This window comes from Quercus suber, unplaced genomic scaffold (genome assembly GCF_002906115.3).
Source record: "Quercus suber isolate HL8 unplaced genomic scaffold, Cork oak 2.0 scaffold_191, whole genome shotgun sequence".
Classification (NCBI taxonomy): Eukaryota; Viridiplantae; Streptophyta; class Magnoliopsida; order Fagales; family Fagaceae; genus Quercus; species Quercus suber.
The window spans coordinates 135,001-159,198 of record NW_027069649.1 but is presented as its reverse complement, the minus strand read 5'-3'; the positions used below and the strand labels follow the sequence as shown (position 1 = coordinate 159,198).

Sequence of the window (24,198 nt, the reverse complement as noted above, 5' to 3'; positions counted from 1 at the left end):
GCTAGCTATTTTATTTTGTTTAGTGTGTAATGAATTGGCCATTGCCTTTATGAGCACAGAGATTCAGTCGTAAGATTAATGTAATAGAAATTTTTTAACAAAGGGTGCAAAATGACTTGTGAGAAAATAGAGTTGAAGAACTTCCTAATTTTGCACAAAATAGAATTTCTAATTTCAGTTACAGCGCCAATTGACTTCAAATTAAAATCTTTTTTTTTTTTTCCTCGAGAAGTCTTCCAATTGAAATCAAGTAGATTTATTTTCAGTGAATCCAGCTTAGAAAATTTCCTATTGCCTATGAAACATAAATTGAAATAATATTGCATCTCCAATTTTTGGCATAGATATATTTTTTTTTTTACCATTTTTACTTTTTTACTTTTAAGTTTTTTACACTTTCTAAAATTTTTTATTCAAGGGTTGAACTTGAAAGTTGTTTTTTTTCAACTATCAATCTCAACTCTTAGGTATTGCACTTGATCTCAATCCTAGATTTCCACAAGACCAATCCCAGTAACATTATCCACACCATACTAAAAAAAAAAATTACCCAAACAAAAATTCCAGCAATCAGCATAGCAAAGAACAAACATAATGCTTCCTCAACCCTGCCATACTGATTATAAGCACCAATCATAGAATGGAATGCCCCAAATTTCTTTGGGGAAGTTTGACGAGCAGTTCCCTTGCATATCTGAAGAAGTCACATTTTGCATACATACCTATAATATCAATTGCAATTATCATATTAAAATCTAAATTTGAATCAGTAGAATCATATCCAAGCTGGTAGACACAACCATGAACCCATATTCTGTAAGTATGGTAATCGTTAAACATCTCTTTAGCCTAGCTAGCCCAACTGTCATTTACATTCTGAGCAATCAAACGAGTCCTGACCACCACATTCCACTTTGAAATAAAGTCAATTGCTTTTCAATTATGTAGCTTCCAATCTGAACATAACAGATAAATAGGAGGAAACCAACTTGTCAAAAAAATAAATAGGAGTAAACCAGTAGAAGCATACACATCCAAGTAAAACCCAATTTTCACAATGGGATTATGAACATCCATAATTTGCGTAAGTAACTTTTGAACTTGCTTTTAAAAAAATTTGTGGCAAAGAGGTACTTGCATAATTGAGATCTTAGGGTACGTTTGGTACACTGAATGCAGATTACATTAGGAATAGTAATCTTTATTACTGGGAATAGAAGACATTGTAATGAAATAATTATTACTATTCATTAGTTTGGTTGTTACATATGGAAAACTTGTAAAAGAAGATGTATAAGGAAACTTTACATTTTTGGAAATATATTAATTTTAAAACCTATTATATACACTGAGAAATAGCTATTACATCCATTTTAAAGAGGAATAGCTATTCTTCAATTTAAAGAATAGTTATTCCAATGTAATAATTAATCCATGTAATAAAGATGTAACCAAATGACCGAATTGATATTACATATGAATAGCTATTCCATTACATGAGCTATTACAGCGTACCAAACGTATCCTTAGTGTAAAAAAAATTGCACAAAAATCAGTTAGCCTATACAAAGAATTACATTTTTTATAACTAATGTAGTGATCATCAGCCCTTATAATTGTTTTAACTCAGTCATGGTTTTACATTTCTCTAACAAAGTAAGGATAGAGTTGTGCGGTTTCTTTAGGGGGCTCAAGTAAGAAGATATTACATGACAAGACTGGAAATTTGGAAGGTATTTGGGGCATATTACATAACAAGATTGGATTTAACCAATAAGTATAAAATAACTTTATGCTTTGCTAGTCCTAAAGAAAGCTTCAATGGACATTGAACAACTTTTTCTTTTCTCTTTTTTTTTTTTTTTTGGTTGTTGTTGTGGAGAAAAGGACCTTGAACAACTTTATTCTTTGCTTGGGATTAGAATTATGCAAACCCCCTTTATAAAAGAACAAGATTGAATAAGCAATTTTGTAGGAAACATTATGGATTCTATCTCAAACAAAATACTAATATACAAAACATACTCAAAACTAGCACTCACTACTATCTTTAGGCAATAAATAAACTATGCAATTCATCAAATTGATGCTACACTTAGGATGCAAATAAATGTGTAGAAATTTTGTTAGAAATTTAGGTTGTAAACTAGCTGAGCCTAATTCAAACTCAACCCAACAACAAATGTAAAATGTTCAAATTTGGTTTAAGCTTAAACCAAGCTTACAAATTATATATGAGTTTGAGCTTGTAAGAAAGTCCAAAAACTTGAGCTCAGCTTGACTTGGCTTGATTCATTAATCAAGCCGTACTCAAATTCAAACTCAAGCACAATCCAATACAAGTATATTATGAAGCCCATTTAATTTGGAGATGTGGTCCAGACTCTCAATTAATGAAAGACTTAATAAGATATGAGTTTGTTTTTCAAGCTGTACGAGTCGCAAATGAGGCCTATGGGCTCAGCCCCACTTGGGCTCACAACTTATTTGTTTGTTGGGCTGAATTTCCTACTATGGATAGTTCTCCAACTAAGAACTCAATGAGATCACTTTTCTCTTTCTCGGCAACACACTACTTCCTCTTTCTCCCCTCAGATATTCTCTGTTTCACTTTTCTATTGCCACTCTTCTCTCCCCTCCCTTTTTCCAACCCTTGTCTTCTCAAAACTTCTTGTATTTATAGTCCATAGTTTAGTGGAGAGGTCATAATTACTTGCCAACGAGTGCAACCGGCGGTCCAGTATGATCGATCGTAAGTGGGTGGTCAGGTGGGAGTGGGAAACGGTGAGGGTGGCGTTGGAACTTGGTTCCCACCTCTACGATAGTTCTCGGCAGCGGTGCCTCTCCGAGGCACAGCCGGGTAGGTACAGCGCGGGGCGTCCCGAGAGTCAAATATCTATCACTGCTTGGGAAGGTGTTGCCGAGAAACGATGAAGAGGCAAGGCTTGGGCCTGCAGTATGCGTGGCCCGGGGGTGGGCCGCCGGGTAGAAGGGGATTGGCCTCATGGGCCATATACCCAGGCCAGGGTCCAAAGCCCAATATAGGACACGGTGTCCCGTAAATCCCATCCAGAGATACCAGCAACATCTGACACAGCATCTTTCCAAGTTTGCACATTCTCAGTGTTATCAATGCGATGTTTTGCAAAGGCATCCTCAAAAGTCCCCCTCTGTTTGCGCACATCACTAGGATCCACATCATGAAAAACAGGCAGAACTGTCAGCTTCTTCTTGTACATGCACTCGACGATCTTTGCTAGTTCAGTCAAGCACCAACTCGATGAAGCATAGCCTCCAGAGAAAATAACGACAGCAATCTTTGATACTTCTATTGCTTTCAAGAGTTCTGGTTTAATGAATGCTCCTCGATCGAGACTTTCATCGTCCCTAAAAGGGATTATGCCATTCCGTTTGAATGCTTCGAACAGATGGCTTGTAAATTTTTTGCGGGTGTCGGAGCCTCTGAAACTGAGAAAGACATCGTATTCATATGTCCATCTAGGCGTAGAAGTAGAAGAAGAAGGAAAACACGAGGAGAAGGCGTTTTCTGGGCCCATCGATTTGCTATCGGAAAATATTAAAGATACGTATTAAGAAAATTATTTAACTAGTAAGAATTAACACATGAAAGGAAAATAAATTGGGGAAGAAGAAAGCAGAGCACTGGATGGAGAGTTTGTAAGTGACAGACACAGCACTGGTGCCGTCTACTTGCAATTACGTGCTCACAGATAGGAGAAAATTTCTGTCGGAGATCAAAGCTCACAGATCGGTGCTCTCTCTATTTGACGTTGACCACGGTGGATCGGAGTACGTTGGCACAGTTGATTTGGGTTCTCTGTGAAGGAGTAGAACCGGGTTGATAGGAAAAGAGAGAGGAAGAAAATTCAGTGCGAAGAGAGAGAAAAAAAAGAATTAAGCAAAGCAGAAAAGTGAGACACAGAGGAAATTTCCCAAAGAGTCAAAGCAGCGTAAACGGCATCACTGTGGCTATTTTTTCCCCTATACGGCGTCGTTTAAGATGCTCAAAAAGTAAAAATTAGAAACCAAACCAGATCTCCATCATTCAGTCCTCAAGCACAAGAAAAATCGCCTCCCTTCAGACCCTCCCTCACCTGAGATCACCTCTCTCCCTCGTCGGCCACCGCACTCCTCAGCTCAGTCAAATCTCTGATAATATCCGCTGTTGTCCTTGTCGGCGTTGTCGTCCGCTGCTGCCTCCAGTTGATGACCAGCGATCGGATCTCTCTAAATCGGTGATCGATTGTTGATGACCAATTATCTTTTTATCTTCCTTTGTCTTATCAGACCAATAATAAAAGACGTTTTTTATAGGTTGGATTGTTAAAAATAAATAAATAAAACTTAGATGCAAATTTTTTTTTAGAATATTATGGAGGTGTTTTGATCCGTGCATTTAAAAATTAAAAATATAGGTAATGATACATGTAATATTGTTTAAAAATTAAAAACATGTGTTTGAGTGAGTATACTATATAAAGCCTAAAAATTTTAATGCTCCAAGGGAACTATAAACATAAAACAATACCCAATAAATATCTAAATCCCATTTTTCAAAACCAAAAAAAAACCAGTGTACTGGTTACATAAAAATCTACAGCTTAATTTTTGTCTGCCACTCAATTGCACCAAATTTGAGCCCTCCTTGACATTGAGCCAACCAATCATCAAAAATATTGCAAAATCATTGGAATATAATGTAAATTCCTAATGGTTCTTTCCATAGATCGTAACGTGGTGGATGCTAAGAGCTACAATGTCGTACAAAATAAAAAGGATTAAACTTTGTAAATTTAATTTAATTATTTTGGTTATAGATGTAAATCTAATAACACTAGTTTGTATATTCTAAAAGTCTAAACGACCTCCAAAGATAAATGGAATTTATAATCATAATAAGATCCTTCATGAATTTTAGAGCAATCCACCCACGACCATTCATTTTCAAATGAACGGAATATATTTTACCACTTTTTCAACATTTTAAAAAACATCGACTATCACAATTTTAGTGTTAATTTAAATTACTGATGTTATGGAAAAACACAATTTACTCATTTCAAAATAGATAGATAAAATTTTAAGAATTTTATTATGAAGTTAACTCAAGAAGTCATCCTAATCCATATTTATTAGAGAGTTATTGTAGAAGTCACCTTTAGATAATTGAAACATAGTGAATAGAAATCATTTATTGACTTAGTTATTGATATGATACATCAATAGAAATGTACTCGCAAATGTGAAAGTAGCTTGAGAGGAGGAATCGTAGACAGAATTACCAAACTTCAAGAGAAATCAAGGAAAAGATAACACACTTTTATGTCCAATTTCTCGTAGACCTAAATGACTTTGGTTAATGATTATAAAAATAAAAAATAAAAGAAAAAAAGAAATAAACTTTGGTTAATGATAAGAAATTTTTTTTTTTAGAAGATAATGATAAGAAAGCTAAGAAGAATCAAGTTTTAAAAGTGGAAAATAACAAGAAGCAACATGTCAGTGATTGGCCCTTTGCAAAGAAAAAACCGTGCAATGTGGAGTAGGGTGTTCCCTTTACATTATTGAAGCTAAAGTCAAGGTCGTTGTGACGGACCTTAGTCCTTATGGTGCAGTAAGCCAGCCAATAGCCAGAACAAATTACTAATATTCAAGGAATCCAATGAAAACCGTGTGATCCGTGTTAAATTAAAGGTGGGTCCCCCACCAATGCTAATTACCAACATACAATGATTCCAATGAAGACCATGTCAAAAGGTTGGTCCTCCACCTGAACAAATTGCCAATATACAATAATTCCAATGAAGACCATGTAGGCTTAATGCTGATTTTCGATGCAAATCTATAATGATAAGGAAACTCACTTCTAATTTCTCCGCTTGTTTTCACACTTGTTATAGCCCGTCATAAATATCCTTAATCAACTCAACATACTTTATTCAGCAAAAAAAAAAAAAAACTCAACATACTTTAGAAGAACTTTCATCTCCAAAACCTACCACATAACTTCTCTAGGGACCTTATCATATGTTTTTTCAAAATCAATGAAAACTATATGAATATCTTTACATGCCTCTCTATATTTTTCCGTTAGACGTCTAAGTAAATAGCTCCCATGGTAGATCGTCCTGGCATAGAACCAAATTGATTCTCTAATACTATTGTTGCATATCTTAACCTATGTTCATTCACTCTTTCTTAACCTATGTTCATATCAATCAATCATCAATATATATATAAAAGCAAAGACTTTTTGTGGCGCATTATTTGAAAATAGAATTGAAATACTGTTAAGCCAAAGACTTTTCCTATTAAAGAATAAAGATTCTTTGTATGACTCTTAGATTTCTTTGGTTCAATATTTCAAGATAAATCTCTTGCACTTTTACTCCTTTATATATAGCCCACAACCCTTCATGCATCTCATCTCAAATACATTCTGACCAAGAATGATGTCATTTATCTTCAACCTTTCAATGATACCTATCCAACTCCAACTTCGTCATTCTATCTAATCTTAACCCGTATGAGTTTGCTATAACCAAGGAGGAGGGCTTGCTTTTTTTATTGAGTGAAGACGGATTATATATGGTTTTGATGTTGAGGTTAGATGTTTTGGGTTTTGTAAAAGTTATGGTTGCTTTAAGTCTTTGGGTATTTAGTGTGAGAAAGCCATAAATGTATTTTTTTAGAACTAAAGAGAAATAAAAAGAAACCTTATAATTGATTATTGATGAGATTAGTTGTTTTTTTTTATAATGTTTTAGAACTCATAATTTACAAGTTCCTTTGTAGTTTTTTTACTACTATTTAGTACAATAGCAATATAAGCTATGACGATAAAAGTAAAAGTCAATGATTATTTTAGAGTGTTTTTTGTGCTCTATTAAGTTTTTATTTTATTTTTTTAAATGTGGAAGCCTTGCTAAAGGCAATTAAATCTTGATAAATGGAATTGTTTTAACTATTTTTTCTATACCTTATCACATTCTCTTTATGCCGGTATTTACATAAAATTTCCTTTTGTTGAGATAATGAAATGAGTGTTTGAGATTTAGGGATCGGTATTTGGTTAAGGAAGTGTTTGGGAGGTTGCTTGAATTTTTGTAATTTTAGGATATGAAAGTATTTTATGATTTGAATTTAAATTTATAAATTTCAATTTCAAAATCATTTAACCAATTTTAAAAATATAGTCTACAAATAATATAATATGTTAAGTCTCCTACAAATGTCAAAAAACTTGATAGTTCCAACCTTAAAAGTTTAGATTAGTAGAGCAATTCCACTCAATATTATTCCGAAGCCAATTCTATGACAATTTTTTTTAATATAAAATATGAATTAAGAAAATTGAGTTTCAAAGCATTCAACAATATTTTGGTAAAACATAAATATTATACAATAAAATGAGTATTATAAATAGGTCTTAAAAAACATAAAAATTATTTCAAATGAATTTTCAAAGTGTCCGTGCATCGCGCGAGAAATTATCTAGTAAGTTTAATTTCACGGTAGTTTGTAAAGTTTTGGATATCCCCCTTACTCTTGTAAATAGGTATTTTGTTGACACTTAAAATCATATTGAAAAGGTCTGTCAACCACCATACACCCACATCACCCTAGCACTTCCAAACCTCAATGGAAATTCCGGTCCCACGGCTATTCCCATATTCATCCTCTTTAATGCATTTTTTGTGTCAGTCATCCTAATTCTTTGGACAAATCTGTGGTTTCTATCCTCTATTGGGCTAATGGGCTACCTAAATCGCTTTAATCTTTTATGTTGTTTCCGTAACAAATTTTATCAAAATAACTTTTCCAATTCTCTTTAATTTCCTCTTATTTTCCTAACACTTCCTTTGCAATTTTTTGCAGCATTAATAATCTATGATGATTTTAGTAAACAAGCAGTGGCATTATGGCATATCGACCAATGTCTTTATTGTCACGCCAACCACTAAGCCATGAGACTTTCTTTTTTTCTTTTTCTTTTTCTTTTTTTGGTGAAAAGCCATGAGACTTTCATTACCTCTTTGATCTTCATCTTTAACGTACCGAACACCATTCAAATCTCTTGTTTTTATTTCCCTTATCTTAGTGGGTTTATAAATTTGATTCTCTCCCTCCTTCGCTCCCAACTTGTTGTATAAGTTATCGTAACTATATCATTATCACCATCTCCTACTTAGCCTTTCTAAACAACTGTTTCAACTGTTTCTCCTCTATATATTAAGATTCAAGCACTTGACAAATCCTTGGTTGACATTAGTGGAAAAATAGGTTTTGCGTCAATTGTATGAGAAAATCCTTACGTATACCTTCAACCAGTGAATACACACACTTGACAAAGAATTATTTATTTTTAATCTTCCAAGCATGCCCTACGTAGAAACACGTTTTCTCCTTCTATCTATAACTCTATGTCTGTTTGCAAATGCAAGAAGTTTTTCTTTTCTCTTTATTTTGTTTGGGAAGGGGGATGTTGAAGAAATCAGACCTTTTGATAAGATTAATGGTTCTCACCTGCAAATGATAGAGAAATGACATCCACTTTCACTATCATCTAAGACATTGCATTTCGTTGTATGTTTTTCGTTTCTCTAATGCATCATATTTATTTTTGTCCAAGTCAAATAACATGCAAATGCAAAATGGTAAACCTGGCACAGAACAAATTAATAGAACAAAGAAAAAAGTAGTCACATTCATTTCTGCAATGAGGATGTGTGAAGTGATATAATTTGAGAGATTGTGTTAGCAAGGTATTTTCTTTTATTTAAGAATTTAAATTATACAGGTGGATGTGGCAAGTCTAGTAGGAGCCAAAATCCAACACAATCATCCGAATCTAAGTCTTCTTGGATGGCAAGGAAATGTAAACCTCCACAGGCTTTTTTAGCTGCTTCCCAAGCTTCAGCTTCATTTGTTGTTACAGGAGTTTTCTTGTAGGTAGCATAGATATAGCGAGTAGAAATTCCAACAGATAAAATCAACGAAGCACGACTGAGTTCAACCTCAATTGAACAGACTTCAAGTCCATTCAACCAAGATGCAAGAGTACATCACTAGGTTTTTATAACGATACATGCTAGCCAAAGAAGCAGCATAAAAGTTCGTAAGGCATATTTGGAATGAGATAGCAAATTGAAAAAGTATTGCTCCACAATCCATATAGAGTTGGATATGGACATTAAATCAAAATTAAAGAAGTGGATGAGCAAGTAGCGAAGTGAGGAATCCTATTTCTTGCTTGTTTGATATAAATTGGCTAAGAGTAACTATGGTTAGAACTCCAAATGCACCTTATCAACACGAATCCTCCTATAGCAGTTAAGAATTAGAAAATGCATAATGCTTCTTGCCACTCTCATAAACTATCCATCTGGCTTTGGAACCGATCTTAAAAATGAAAAGTATATTTCAATTAACTTGTAATTAGGGACCTAAATTAATCAGATTACACTTCAAACCCAGAATGAAATACTTTTTAACTTTTTGGTTATTGCAATGATTAATCTAGCAGGTCTCATTGAGCTTTGGCTAAGAGTAACTATGGTTAGAACTCCAAATGCACCTTATCAACACGAATCCTCCTATAGCAGTTAAGAATTAGAAAATGCATAATGCTTCTTGCCACTCTCATAAACTATCCATCTGGCTTTGGAACCGATCTTAAAAATGAAAAGTATATTTCAATTAACTTGTAATTAGGGACCTAAATTAATCAGATTACACTTCAAACCCAGAATGAAATACTTTTTAACTTTTTGGTTATTGCAATGATTAATCTAGCAGGTCTCATTGAGCACTACTAATTTGAGGCTGTGCATAATTGCTACCTACCATGGCAAGACATGCCAGACCTTAACAATCAGTATTAGGAACTTCGATACCATGCATTTCCTATGACTTGGACTTTGTATATAAAAATTACATGCAAGAATCAAATTTCTTAAGACTATCCCGAATGCAGATTATAGCTGCCATGCTAACCAATGTGCGCTGTTTTTGGAGATAGTTTCAAAAAGATGTGAAAAACATATTGGTAAAACAAACCAAATAAAATGATCATGATATAAAATCACTAAGAATTATGAGAGGTGAAGATACAAAAAGGAATATATACCTGCTAAAGGTCTAGCACGTGAAGTTGCGACAGCCAGTCCTAGAATTAATGTCTTATCATCAATTTCAATTCCCAGTAAATCCAAATCTAGACCTGCACCAAACACCAATCTTGTCTCCAAGGATGAGACCTTCTCACAGCTGAAAATGGGAAAGTAAGATCAGTAGAGGCAAGTGAAATCCTTGAAAAAGAAAATCATTACATCCGCTTTTGAATTGAGTGAGACTTCTTTGTGCAACACTTTAGTGAAATGGCATCATACTAAAATTGAATCTTCAAAAGTATCTAATATCTGATAGCTACTAATGTATAATAGCATAAAAAATTTATTATGCAGTTTAAAATGCAACATAGATATGAACGTTTCATAAATAGTCTGTGTTGAGTGCGTTAGTGTAGTATCTGTCTATCATTATCATTGAAAGTAAAAGCTGCTGTGCTGTACCTGAAATTGGCAATTGGACAAAAGCCCATTTTTTCACCAAACAGATTCTCAGGAAGCTCCATTGGGAAAGGGTTGTCTAATGCTAGAAGCGGTTTAGATCCCTTTTGAAAACCAGGATGACGCATATATACAGCCTCATAACTTTCTTCCAGCCATAGAAGTAGTGAAAGGCACTGAAAAAATAATAATTCAACCAAAAATAAGCAAGGATATATATATATATATATATGGAGCAGTTCTAACTACAAACTCAAAGTCAGAATTTTTTTATTTGGGTAATTAGGGGACTGTACAAAAAGCAAACAGAACTGTAGAAAAACATAAGGGTATAGCCTATGCAAAACAAACTCTCAGTATAACAAAAAAGTTGAGAAAGAGATCTTTTTATCTGCAGAGAGAGAGAGAAAGAAAAATCTCACCAAAATGAGGCAAAGACAATGAAATTTGACCGAAATATTGATGTGGACGGCAAAGGAACCTTTAAATGGCCAGAAAACTCGCTGGAAAAAGGGTGGAAGAGAAGGTTTTTGGTCCGAGTCGGGTTTGTTGGGTTTCAAGCCCTCTCACCCGTCACTTGAACCGACTTTGTCGAATCTACATCTTTCAGAACTGCTGCCGACTAACAAGCTCATCGAATCGATCAAATTTTGGATCAGATGACGGTGGGTTGGTCGATTTCTTCAGGTTCAATCAATCTTGGAAAGGCCAACTCGGAGAGATGAGTTTCTTCATTGATTCCCAAAAAGTCCGTAAAGAGCATTGTTAATTATTCTTTTTTAAAATTATATATATATATATATATTTTAATTAATAGTTACTAATCAACCAATTAATTAGCTTGGCATACCCTCAAATACAAAATTCTCCTAATTCATTCATTTATGCAACGAGGATGTGTGAAGTGATATGTGAGCTCCTTTGGTAGGCATTTCAAGTAACTTTTTGAGCATTTTAAAGACAGTTATACATATTTTTTTACACTTTTTCATTCACACTGCCAAACGTATATCAAAAACACCCAAATAATATTACTCAAAACTCCTTTACTAAACACCCCCATAATTTTGAGAGATTGTGTTAGTAAGGTATTTTCTTTTATTTAAGAATTTAAATTATACAGGTGGAGGTGGCAAGTCTAGTAGGAGCCAAAATCCAACACAATCATTCGAATCTAACTCTTTGAAAATCAATCCACATTTGGACCTTTGAAGCGTCCGAATTTTGATCAACTCTTGGGTCGTGCCCATTGACCTCTTGGACTGCTTTGGTCTCTTAGGTTAGGCCCAAACTGAAATAAAGTTCTCAGTATTTAATTTCTGGGCTTTAATTTTTTTGGGCTTGCTACTAGGGGCTTAGGCCCAATCCATTTGAGCAAACTTCTCTCATTACGAGTCTCCGACCACAACTTTTTACCTCAATTTGTGAAATTCAAAAAAACAAGGTTTGGCTATGTTGCTAAATGGTAAAATGTAAGAGCATTTATGTTAGCTTGTGGAAAAATTCATGTTTATTTTAACATAAGATTCTATTTTTTATTTCACATATTTTTTTTCAAAATACTTTACATCAGATTATCTATTTACACAACATTTTATTAAAATATCAATTTTCTTCTTTAATTGTTTCTTTTTCTTCACGTATAATAACCATCATCCACTTTTTTTCATTTACCCATGGGATACCAAAAAAAAAAAAAAAAAATTTTTTTTTTTTTTGAATGGGATGAGTTTCTTCATTGATTCCCAAAAAGTCCATAAAGAGCATTGTTAATTATACTTTTTTAAAATTATATATATATATATATATTTTTTAATTAATAGTTACTAATCAACCAATTAATTAGCTTGGCATACCCTCAAATACAAAATTCTCCTAATTCATTCATTTCTGCAACGAGGATGTCTGAAGTGATATGTGAGCTCCTTTGGCAGGCATTTCAAGCAACTTTTTGGGCATTTTAAAGACAGTTATACATATTTTTTTACACTTTTTCATTCACACTGCCAAACGTATATCAAAAACACCCAAATAATATTACTCAAAACTCCTTTACTAAACACCCCCATAATTTTGAGAGATTGTGTTAGTAAGTTATTTTCTTTTATTTAAAAATTTAAATTATACAGGTGGAGGTGGCAAGTCTAGTAGGAGCCAAAATCCAACACAATCATCCGAATCTAACTCTTTGAAAATCAATCCACATTTGGACCTTTGAAGCGTCCGAATTTTGATCAACTCTTGGGTCGTGCCCATTGACCTCTTGGACTGCTTTGGTCTCTTAGGTTAGGCCCAAACTGAAATAAAGTTCTCAGTATTTAATTTCTGGGCTTTAATTTTTGTGGGCTTGCTATTAGGGGCTTAGGCCCAATCCAATTGAGCAAACTTCTCTCATTACGAGTCTCCGACCACAACTTTTTACCTCAATTTGTGAAATTCAAAAAAACAAAGTTTGGCTATGTTGCTAAATGGTAAAATGTAAGAGCATTTGTGTTAGCTTGTGAAAAAATTCATGTCTATTTTAACATAAGATTCTATTTTTTATTTCACATACTTGTTTTTCAAAATACTTCACATCAGATTATCTTTTTACACAACATTTTATTAAAATATCAATATTCTTCTTTAATTGTTTCTCTTTCTTCACGTATAATAACCATCATCCACTTTTTTTCATTTACCCATGGGATACCAAAAAAAAAAAAAAAAAAGAACAAAAAATTGAATGCAAAATGAATCGTACCAGTGTAAATTTACACGCTAGAGCAAACTTTTAAATTTATTTAATTATAAATTGATTGATGTGAGTCATTTTTAGTTAAAATGGTGTAATTTTACCATTTTTTTTTTACTTTACAATTTTTTCTATTATACACCAACTAATGTGAGTACTCTAATAAATAGAACCTAGACAGGATTGCCTAATAGAAACTAGACAAGAATGCAAAATTAAAGACATTTCCATTGAAGTATATGTTTCATAATTAAACTTGCTAGCATTTAATAAGTATCTCTCCAAAAAATTCCAATGCAGTGAAACTTGAATTGCAAAAATTGGCATTGATGTATAGAGAGAGCCTCTAATTTTCCTCATCATTAATTCAAGTACTTAGACGGACTTAGAAATGGATTCACCAAAATACTACACCATATACCTCACAGTAACAGTGACCAAGGAATTGCAAAAGCCAACCCAAAAAAAGAAAGAAAGAAAGCATTGCAAGTTCAGTTCTTCATGAAAATGACTAAAATCAGGGTCTTGCAATTGTTGTTGGTGACACACTCATTCAAAAAAATAAAAAAAATCATCAACAGAGATCATCATATAATCTTAAATACCTGCCATCGCTAGTGCATGAATTCCAAACAAGCTTTTGAAGTTTCATCCTAGTCAAAGTGTTATACTTCTGTTGAGATTGCGCAAGTTTTGATACTTATTTGTTATGAGTGATGCAAAAAATTGTGGGTTTATGTGAAATAAAAATAGAAAAATAAAAGAAACAAGCACACAAGAAACACAAAGATTTACGTGGTTCGGCCTTAGGCCTACGTCCACGGGCAGCATCCAGAAGAAATTTTCACTAAAAAAATAAGGAGATTACAAAATTGACACAACAACACTCTCACAAATCCAAAGTCCCATTTACACCCAAATAACTCTCCCTCACCGCAACTAGCACACCACAAGAATTTTCAAATTCTCTAAACCTGGTTTACAAAAGACCAAAGTTGTGTCTTTTAAAGAACTATGCATGGCTGGTTATCTATACAGCTGCTCTTCTCAGCCTATTGATAAAAAAATCACCAAATTTGAGTCAAATTTGGTGAGGTGTTGAACATGTATACACAACTAAGTCAACCATTTAACACTTTGTTTCTTTGGTAATCCACATTTCTTGTAAAGCAGGGAATTGTAAGACACTGATAACAAATGAAAATTCCTCTGGGCAAGTAAAAATGAAGTCAGAGCTACTGGTTGCACCATCTGCTCCAACATGTGACGTAAATGTCTGCATGCCTGGACAGTAAAAGTAGTCATGAGATAGATTGCATATTATATGACAATTCATTCTAAAATAAACCATAAGTAGACAGTTATTTAATCAATATCTACCTGAACATTTTAGTGCCAATCTATTCCACATAAGCACAAATTCTAATCAAGTTGTTGATGCAGCTACTAATTCACGTTGTCAAGAGATGATATTGGTGGCAACTGTAATGTTACCTGAGAAATAAGAGTCACCAGGCATAGTTAGGAAAGAAGTACATATTATAATCTATGCTCAGTAGTTCTTGATCAGTGACAAATGAAATTTTTTGATCTGCTCCATATGGTGTATGTTTCCATCTTGAGGGGATCATTGTATATGTAAAAACCTATTCAAGCAAGGTTGAGGTGATATGAAACAAGAAAATGGAATGAAATTTACCAATGGCAAAATTTTCTAAGCTCTGTTTAATTAAATAGCACGTATGAGTTGTGGCAGGTTGGGCTGGTGCTCAGCTACATCATTCTTTACTCTCATCTCCAAGGAAAAGCTAGTTTCTGAAAAATTTCTTCATTGTGACATATTTACTTGGAGTTTTAACCAGACCACCTCACTCCTGGCACTCCACTCCAACCGCCAATTTTTTTATACTTCAGATAAAGGCAGATGTCAGACTGCAAGGTTATTGGCTGAGATAGAATTAAAAAAATGAGATAAAGAGCATACCCAAAGAAGGAAAGTGGTTCCTTGAAATGGAAACCATTTAATTGTTGTCGAATTGATCATGGACTAAACCTGATGGCATTATCAGGTGTGAATGATTCTGACAGTTGCTTAGTCAAGTTACCTGCCACCAGCATAACAAGAAGAGATAGACAGTTTAGAGAGAGAGAGAGAGAGATTACTAGGGGTAGTAAAAGCTCTGTCCATTGATAAAATGTTATACCTAAGTAATGCTAGATAAATTCTGAGCTAGAATATTCATTATGATAGATTCATAGATCTTGTTCCTAAAAGAGAAATGATGTAGCAAGTTGATTATCAGTAACAGATCCAAATTCTCTCATATCCACCTGAGGCTGTACAAGAACTTGATGGTCATCTATAATACCCAGATAGGAATCAGCCTAAACACACTGTAAACAGAATTTACATCAGAATGTACTTAATGACTTGAGAAAATGATTCAGATTAAGAATGTGATATATCTTAGCCTCAAAACATCAAAATGCTTGTTGATGACACAAAGATAGATCTTTAGCATGCTGGAGGCAACATTCCTGCAAAGAGAGAAGCAAAAACACATATCAATTGTGTGTACGGTGTGCACTCCATGGTGTGCAACAACAATTTCCCTTATGTCAAAGCATTCATCCTACAAGAAGCCAAAAGTAGACATAATACTTTAATCAATATCCAATCTTACCTTTTTTCTCCACTCTACTGCACAAAAGAACAAGCCCTGATCTGACTGTTGATGCAACAACTTCATAGATTTAAGAGACAATTTGGTGGCTTTTGTGTAAAAGGTGAGTTACCTAGTTTAGTCAGGACAAAATCCACATTATAATTGTTACAATAATGTTTAGCTTAGGAAAAATTTCCTATCAATTTAAGCTATTGGGACAGCTGGTAGTTTATCATGGCATCAAAATAGGTGTTCTTAAGTTTGAATCCTATCTCCACTCTACCTCCCATTTAAAATTGAAAAAATTCCATGTAACTCTACCTTATTTCTTAAAATAGTTCTTGTGACTACTTAATTTCAACGTGATGCTTTCTGAGCACTGCTTATGTACATAGGTAAAAAGTAAATGTTTGCAATATTTTGACATGAACATAAACTAATGCTTCACAAGGAATGAGATATTAAGCTATATCTGAAACTATGTAGTAATCAGATTGCTACCACTAAATCATCATTTTCATCCATTCCAGCCAATCGAAATTAAATTAAAAAAAAAAAAAAAAAAAAAAAGGAAAAGAATGGAAATAACAATGTTTTTATCAAATGAACCTTTTAGCCTAATCAATGTGGTAAGATATAATAAAGACGAGAATGAGAGACTTACCAATTTACTTTTGCTAGTTGCTCCATATTTGTTTTACCAGCATGGTCGGAAGACACAAACTATTGAAATCTTGTTTGTTTAAGGATTCAAAGCTCTGGTAGACAGACTCCAATAACTGAGAAACTCACCATACCAAAAATGAAAATCAGGAATGAAAAGAGAGAGAGAGTAGTCTCTAACATTCACAGGGAACTTAGAAAGAAAATGCATGAATATAAAGAATCAGATGAGTTAAATCCTTCTAAGTCAACTGATACCAGATCTATAAATTTAGTATATACTATTGCTGTTGTGAAGCATCAGCCAAAGTTAAAACTCTTTTTTCCTTCCTCCCCAAACAATAACATAATGAGATATAAAAGTAAATATAGGATTATAGTATATCATAAACAACAACACAATTAATGATTGTCTGATTCATGGTCACAGGGTGAAATGACTTGTAGAGTAGAAAACATCAAACTGAGAGTTGTGGACAACCTGTTTTACTTGCAACACAAATATAGTCTAGTAAAATAATTATATTTGCAATATACTTATACCAAAAAAAAAAGTATATTTGGAAAATTTTAACATGAGCAAACAATTGATACTTCACAAAAAAGTCATCAAATATCCTAAATATCAGGTACCCACAAAATAAATCTATCCTTGAAGACGTAAAGCTCTGAGTGTTTACACCGAGGTGTGATATTTAACCATGCCATACTACCAAACATAAGTTTGAGTACATAAATAAATAACCATATATGAAACTTAAATAATTTACCTCTTAATTTTTCGGTTGTGGCTAGATAATTGCTATAGCAACTCGCTGTGAATAAACAACAAATCTTTTCTGTTATATTCCAAGCTTGCCTATATTCTGCACACAGAATCAAATGACCAAAAAAATCACTATGCTCTTAATTGAAGGGGACAAAGAGGATTGAATTTTTACAGAGATATATGGACCGATAGAAACTTTGGAGAAGATCATTTTTTTTTTTTTTTTTTTTGTTGATATGTTTGGAGCAGATCATTTTCCAAAATACATTTGATTTTATCCCAGTATAACAGAGCCAATCACAAAAATTTTGGGACTAAAGCTTTGTTGTTGGGTTGGACTAGATCATCATAAAAACACAAAGAGAACAAAGAAGAAGAGTTAAGAACATTCGCATTTGAGTCTCTACAAAGGATTAGGATTCACAATTAATCTACATTTATCTAGAAATATAGAAGATGAACCAAGTTCAGGCCCTGCAACTATAGGACATGAACTTTTTTAGTTGGACCATCCCCTCTTCCCCATTAGTGACTTTGTGATATTTATTAAGCTTTTTTTCTTTTATTTGGAAGAAAATTGATTAACTCAATATCGCCATAGTGTTAAATGCCAAAAATCAGAGATCCCACTGGAACACTACTCCAAATTACTCAATAACCTTTGATTACTGGTGACTCTAACCAAGTACCTGAGCTAGATCAGTTTCCGAAATCCTCAAAGTATCCAGGGAATAGATCCTTTGCTATATTTTCCACAAAAATCTTCAAATTCTTTAGATGATCCACACTCGATGATTAATCCCATTAAATCTGTTTATAAACAAAAGGCATATTCATTTTAAGGCCATTCATGTAAACAAATTACAAAGGAGCAGGATTATGCAATGACAAAAAGGATAACAATATTTCAATAACAACGAAAAATAAAAAACATTAAATTCTGTTTCAGTGCATCACTATTGGCATCCTAGAAATGCAATCTGAATATCATAGAGCTTTAATTTTGAGGCAAAATTTCTTCACAACAAAACAGAGTATCACACTTTAACCTTTCTTAACAAAACTCTTAGTATGGCCATTATATAACAATGGAATCCTTGGCTCCTCATTGCATGAATCAAAATATCAAATCAGTTTTTACAAAAGGCTTAAATTAAAACCCAATAAACTAAGAAAGAGAGTTGCATTCCAAAAAAGAAAAATGAAGAAAAAAAGAGAGAGAGAGAGAGTGAACCAGTGGAAAAGCACTTGTTCATGGATGATATTGGGGTTGGCCAAATCTTTCTTGTTGAAAAAATAACCAAAAGTAAAACTTTTAAACAATTTCCAACAGTTTGGTTTCTTTCAAATCAATCTTGGATTTTTCATTGTTAGAAAATGTGAAAAACATAAAAGTTTCACTAAAGTGAACCCAATACAATTATATACCATGGTTGAGTATATTTATTGTTCTAATATTTTGGAAATCCACCCCAAAAAAAAAAAAAAGATAATTAAAAATTTCTTTATTTTTTGGAAATACACAAAATATAAAGAATAGAATTCCCAAAAATTTACTATGTTTTCTCAGCAACCATACATAAATTATATAAGATAATTAAGGGGAAAAAAAAAGAGAGTAAAAAGTGAAGAGCTACCAAGCTCAGCTATTGCAGAAGACATACCAGAGGTTATGTTGCGAGTGGCATGGTCGAGGCTGAGAGGGCTAGTGTTCTTTAGGTAGCCCAAGAGGATCTGACTGAAAAATGGACTGGTTCACATTTTTTTAGCAAACCAATTCCGAATTTAGATAACAGGGACATGAGCGATTTTGAACCAATCTTCCCCAATTCCCTTTTCACATCTTTTCTCTAAGTCAGGACATCCATGAATTGTTAGCTTTTGTAAAGACTTGAGAGAAACCATCTCATCAGGAAGTGATTTGAGATTTGGACAACAGTAAATGTAAAGTTCCTCAAGGGACGTGAGATTACTAATCCCATTGGGAATTGATGTTAGTTTGGGACATTTAGAAATCTCAAGCTTTCGCAGAGCAGTAACGTGTTGAAGCCCAGAAGGAATAGACTTCAAATTCGGAACGTTTGAGTAACGCAGAGAACTGAGGCATTTAAGATGCTGCCATTCGGTGCCATCATCACCCATGTCATTAATCGAATCAAACAGCTCACAATTGCGAATCTCCAAGCGCTCGAGTGAGGTGAGATGGGGCACAGCTAGAGATAGAGATTTCAGCTTAGAGCCTCCTTCTATGCTTAGTTTCCTGAGAGAACTCAGGTTTGACATCCACTCATCTGGTAGAGCCTCTGTATTCTTTATAAAATTTAAAGTCATAGACTTTAATTTGGAGAAAGGAGAGGACAAAAAAGAGGAGGAAGAAGGAAGCGTAGAAGTCATCGCTATTGTCGGTTGTAAAGCTTTCAAACTGACTGAATGCAAAGATAGACTTTCTTCAAGATACGGAAATGGAGGCAGGGAAGTTAGATTAGGGCATACCCGAATCTCTAACTTAGAAAGATGATGGAATGAAGGCAGTGACTGGTGATGCGGATGTTGTTGGTGATCTGTTGTTGATGTGCTCCTCCACCATCCCTTCAGATTAAGACAGTTGACAATATAAATTGACTTTAGCGATGGGAAGAAGGATAAAGTAGGAACCTCCTCATTTATATCACCATCTGATATGTACTCCAAAACTTCCATTTTATTAAGCGATAGAGATTCTAGAGAGTGGAGTTGAGACAATCGTGGAAGTTGTTGACATCTCTTACAACCATATATAGATAAATCAACCAGATTTGTGAGCAAAGAAAGCCAACTTGAAAATCTCACACCCCCATACCCATTCACAGACAAAAATTTAAGATTTTGGTGTGGTTGGAGCCCTTCTAATAACGAGTCCAAATCTTCTGGACTCTCTAATAACTTCTCTGGACTCTCTAATAACTTCTCATCACCATCGCTGTCGTCATCAGAACAAGAAAAAGGATCATTTGCATGCCATGATAATGTCAACCGATCAAGAAATTGTTTCGCCCTTAAATTGGCAGCAATGGGTTCTGAATAAACATCTTCCAAACATCTCAAATTTGAGATTTGTAGTTCTCCTCTCAGGGAGTTTAGTGAATTCAATTCGTCTAGCCCACTACTAATGGGCCCAGAGGTAGAAGCTCGGTTGTCTCTCACAACAAATAATGATAACGTTTGAAGGCATGTCATTTGCCCTAATCCATCAGGCATATGACTCAAACGCCCACAATTGCTATTCTCAAGATGCCTGAGGCCAACCAAAAATCTAATGTCTCTAGGTAATTCTTTAAGATTACTACAACCATTGACTTTTAGTGTTTGCAATTTCCAAAGTCTAGAAATAGCATTAGGGAGAGTTTTAATACTCCAATTATTAGAAAAATCAAGGTAAGTAAGATGTATTAACTTTTCAATAGAATCTGGCACTCTCATCAAATAAACTCCACCTAAACCCAATGCACGCAATCTTCTGCAACTCAAAATTAGTTTATCCAAAAACTCTGTTTCGTTTATGTCCCTTGCCCCCAGATTAGTTCCAACTGTTAGAAGACAAGTGCGTAACTTCTCTGCTCTAACTAGCCAAGAAGTTTCAACAAAAGATGAGTTCTTATAAAATGGAAGTGACACATGACGAGTTTTTTCATCAAAATTGTTTCCATCCAAAGTCATTATTGTGCACTCTGCCCCTGCAACTAATTGTGCAAGATCATGAATTAAATCATGCATCTTGTATTTTAATTCTCCCCTTCCATTTGTCACTTCTTCAAAGAAGGACCTCCAAAGCAAATCCTTGAAATACTCATCTGCAACATCTTCTAATTCTTGGTTTTTGTTTGATGGTCGGATAAAACCTTGCACTATCCATAGTTGTATGAGTGTCACCTTATCGATCTCATAATCTTTAGGAAACAAGGAACAAAAGGCAAAACAGCTTTTTAATTGTGATGGAAGATGATCATAACTCAACTTTAGAATTGGAAAAATGTCATTTTTTTGTCGAGTTGCAATTTCTAGTATATTATTGTTGACATATGACCATTTATGCTCTATTTTCTCCAAGCGCAATACATTTCCTATAGACTTTATGGCAAGGGGTATCCCTTGACATTTGCGCACAATTTCCCTTCCAATTTCTTCTAGTCTAGGATTATTGGTCCCTTGCCCTTGCCCTTTTCTAAATGCAATTTGCTTGAATAACAACCAAGACTGCTCTTCATTGAGACCTTTAAGAGTGTATATTGAAGCTGGGCATGTAATCTCTGCTACCAATCTCGCACGCGTAGTTATTACAATTTTACTTCCCTTAGCACCACCCACTAAAAGGTCTTTCAAACTTTCCCATATGTGAGGATCCTCATTCCACACATCATCCAAGACAAGTAAGTATTTCTTTTGATTAATTCCTTCACGAAGCTGATCTTGTAATTCATCCATGCTAAGCTCTTTTTTTTTATCCATGCTATGGTCTTTACGTTTCTTATATGTAGCCGATATTATTTTTTGAATAATCATTTTCACATCAAAGACATCAGATATACATATCCACATTTTTAGCTCAAAGTGTTCTTTGATGTTCTTGTCATTGTATACAAATTGAGCAAGTGTGGTTTTTCCTAACCCACCAATCCCCACTATAGGAACAATTGAAACATTCTCTTCGTTATTAGGCTCCAACAACAGTTTTATGATGGCCTTTTTATCATCTTCTCTCCCAATAACTTTTTCATCAAGCACAAATGAGTGAGTCTCTTCCCTATACATACTCACGGGTGGCTCTACATGGTATTCTTTCAAGTGAAATTTTTTGCTGTATTCCGCTATTGCATTTAGTTTCAGCTTCATTGCAGTTATTTTACGACTCATCTCTCGACGTAAAACACGTGGGTTTGAAGTTGAAAAGAAACTGCGTACCTTTTCACTGAAGTTTTCAGTAATATTCCCACTCATCCTTCCTCGTCGTAAAGCTTCAGTGTTGGCTTCAGTGTTGGCTTCAGCGTGGAACTCATCCAACAAGTCATCTACTTCATCAACTGCGTCCTTGAGCTTTTCGAGCAAGTCCTTGTCTTGATGGCAACGATTCTTGATGTTTTCAAGTTCATCTTCGACATCCCGAATCGATCCGATCTCTTGGAAAGCAGGTGGATCCAACTCATTATTTATCCTCTGAATGATTTCTTCGATAACTGTTGATTCAGGCCTGCAAAAAATATAGCAAAACATTAATTTTGATGAGGCAGAGCTAGATACGTTAATTTAGGGATAAAACATTCATCAAAAGTAAAATCTTAGCTTTGTTCAGCAGCAAAAGGGGAACTCATATGTGGTACAAATTATGCATGCAATGTTTTTCAACCTAATTACAATTCAAGCTTATAATTTTTTCCTAGGTTTGTAATATACAGGAGACAATGAAAGTTGTCATGTGGCCAAATAAAGAAAGTAGCCAAAAATAGTAAAAGAACAAAAAACAAAAAACAAAAACAAATTCTTACTCATCCCGTAAATCCCATCCAGAGATACCAGCAACATCTGACACAGCATCTTTCCAAGTTTGCACATTCTCAGTGTTATCATGTTTTGCAAAGGCATCCGCAAAAGTCCCCCTCAGTTTGCGCACATCACTAGAATCCACATCATAGAAAACAGGCAGAACTGTCAGCGTCTTCTTGTACATGCACTCGACGATCTTTGCTAGTTCAGTCAAGCACCAACTCGATGAAGCATAGCCTCCAGAGAAAATAACGACAGCAATCTCTGATTCTTCTATTGCTTTCAAGAGTTCTGGTTTAATGAATGCTCCTCGATCGAGACTTTCATCGTCCCTAAAAGCGATTATGCCATTCCGTTTGAATGCTTCGAACAGATGGCTTGTAAATTTTTTGCGGGTGTCGGAGCCGCTGAAACTGAGAAAGACATCGTATCCACATGTCCTTCTGCGCGTAGAAGTAGAAGAAGAAGGAAAACATGAGGAGAAGGCGTTTTCTGGGCCCATCGATTTGCTATCGGAAAAATATTAAAGATATGTATTAAGAAAATTATTTAACTAGTAAGAATTAACACATGAAAGGAAAATAAATTGGGGAAGAAGAAAGCAGAGCACTGGATGGAGAGTTTGTAAGTGACAGACACAGCACTGTTGCCGTCTACTTGCAATTACGTGCTCACAGATAGAAGAAAATTTCTGTTGGAGATCTGAGATCAAAGCTCACAGATCGGTGCTCTCTCTCTATTTGACGTTGACCACGGTGGATCGGAGTACGTTGGCACAGTTGATTTGGGTTCTCTTTGACGGAGTAGAACCGGGTTGATAGGAAAAGAGAGAGGAAAATTCAGTGCGAAGAGAGAGAAAAAAAGAATTAAGCAAAGCAGAAAAGCGAGACACAAAGGAAATTTCCCATAGAATGAATCCAATGAAGACTGTGTGGTTGATGTCAAATTAAAGGTGGGTCCTCCACCGACCAAATTACCAATTTTTCTTACAACAATCATTATCATGCATGGGAAAAACAATAAGAAAAAAAAAATTTTAATTTCAGTTCAACAAATTATAAAATTTTCTTTTAATAAAAAAATTAATTTTAAACTAATTCTACTTTCCCCTTCCCACTCTTCTCAATCTAAACCGATCATCAGCGTCGAATGTTGAATAGGCTGAGAGGGCCATATTTCTAAGCTGAAGTTGACAGGTCATGCCAAAGTTTTGCCCATCCTGATCAACAATTGTATATTTTAAATTTTTTATTAAAC

The 24,198-nt window shown here is 34.4% G+C and overlaps 2 protein-coding genes across 8 annotated transcripts; both read right to left on the bottom strand.

Moving 5' to 3' along the window:
- Positions 1-8,751: 8,751 nt before the first annotated feature.
- LOC136069818 (protein TAB2 homolog, chloroplastic-like) lies at positions 8,752-11,330 on the bottom strand. The gene is made up of 4 exons (XM_065778810.1): positions 11,015-11,330; positions 10,596-10,768; positions 10,151-10,290; positions 8,752-9,112 (listed from the first exon to the last, which is right to left on the bottom strand). The coding sequence occupies exons 2-4, from the start codon at positions 10,718-10,720 to the stop codon at positions 9,090-9,092; spliced, it is 288 nt and encodes a 95-aa protein (XP_065634882.1). The 5' UTR covers positions 10,721-10,768; positions 11,015-11,330; the 3' UTR covers positions 8,752-9,089.
- Positions 11,331-14,106: 2,776 nt separating this feature from the next.
- On the bottom strand, positions 14,107-23,884 carry LOC112017956 (putative disease resistance protein RGA1). 7 transcript variants are annotated; one of them, XM_024050425.2, is made up of 12 exons: positions 22,944-23,884; positions 19,089-22,648; positions 18,114-18,234; positions 17,426-17,521; positions 16,657-16,771; positions 16,011-16,122; positions 15,738-15,864; positions 15,531-15,663; positions 15,311-15,431; positions 15,026-15,234; positions 14,707-14,820; positions 14,107-14,610 (listed from the first exon to the last, which is right to left on the bottom strand). In XM_024050425.2, exons 1-2 carry the CDS (start codon positions 23,441-23,443, stop codon positions 19,210-19,212), a joined length of 3,939 nt encoding a protein of 1,312 aa, XP_023906193.1. In that variant the 5' UTR covers positions 23,444-23,884; the 3' UTR covers positions 14,107-14,610; positions 14,707-14,820; positions 15,026-15,234; positions 15,311-15,431; positions 15,531-15,663; positions 15,738-15,864; positions 16,011-16,122; positions 16,657-16,771; positions 17,426-17,521; positions 18,114-18,234; positions 19,089-19,209. The 7 variants fall into 7 exon arrangements, with proteins under 7 accessions (XP_023906193.1, XP_023906192.1, XP_023906190.1 ...); XM_024050424.2 differs by having other exon boundaries at positions 15,750-15,864; XM_024050422.2 differs by having other exon boundaries at positions 15,531-15,864.
- Positions 23,885-24,198: the final 314 nt, after the last annotated feature.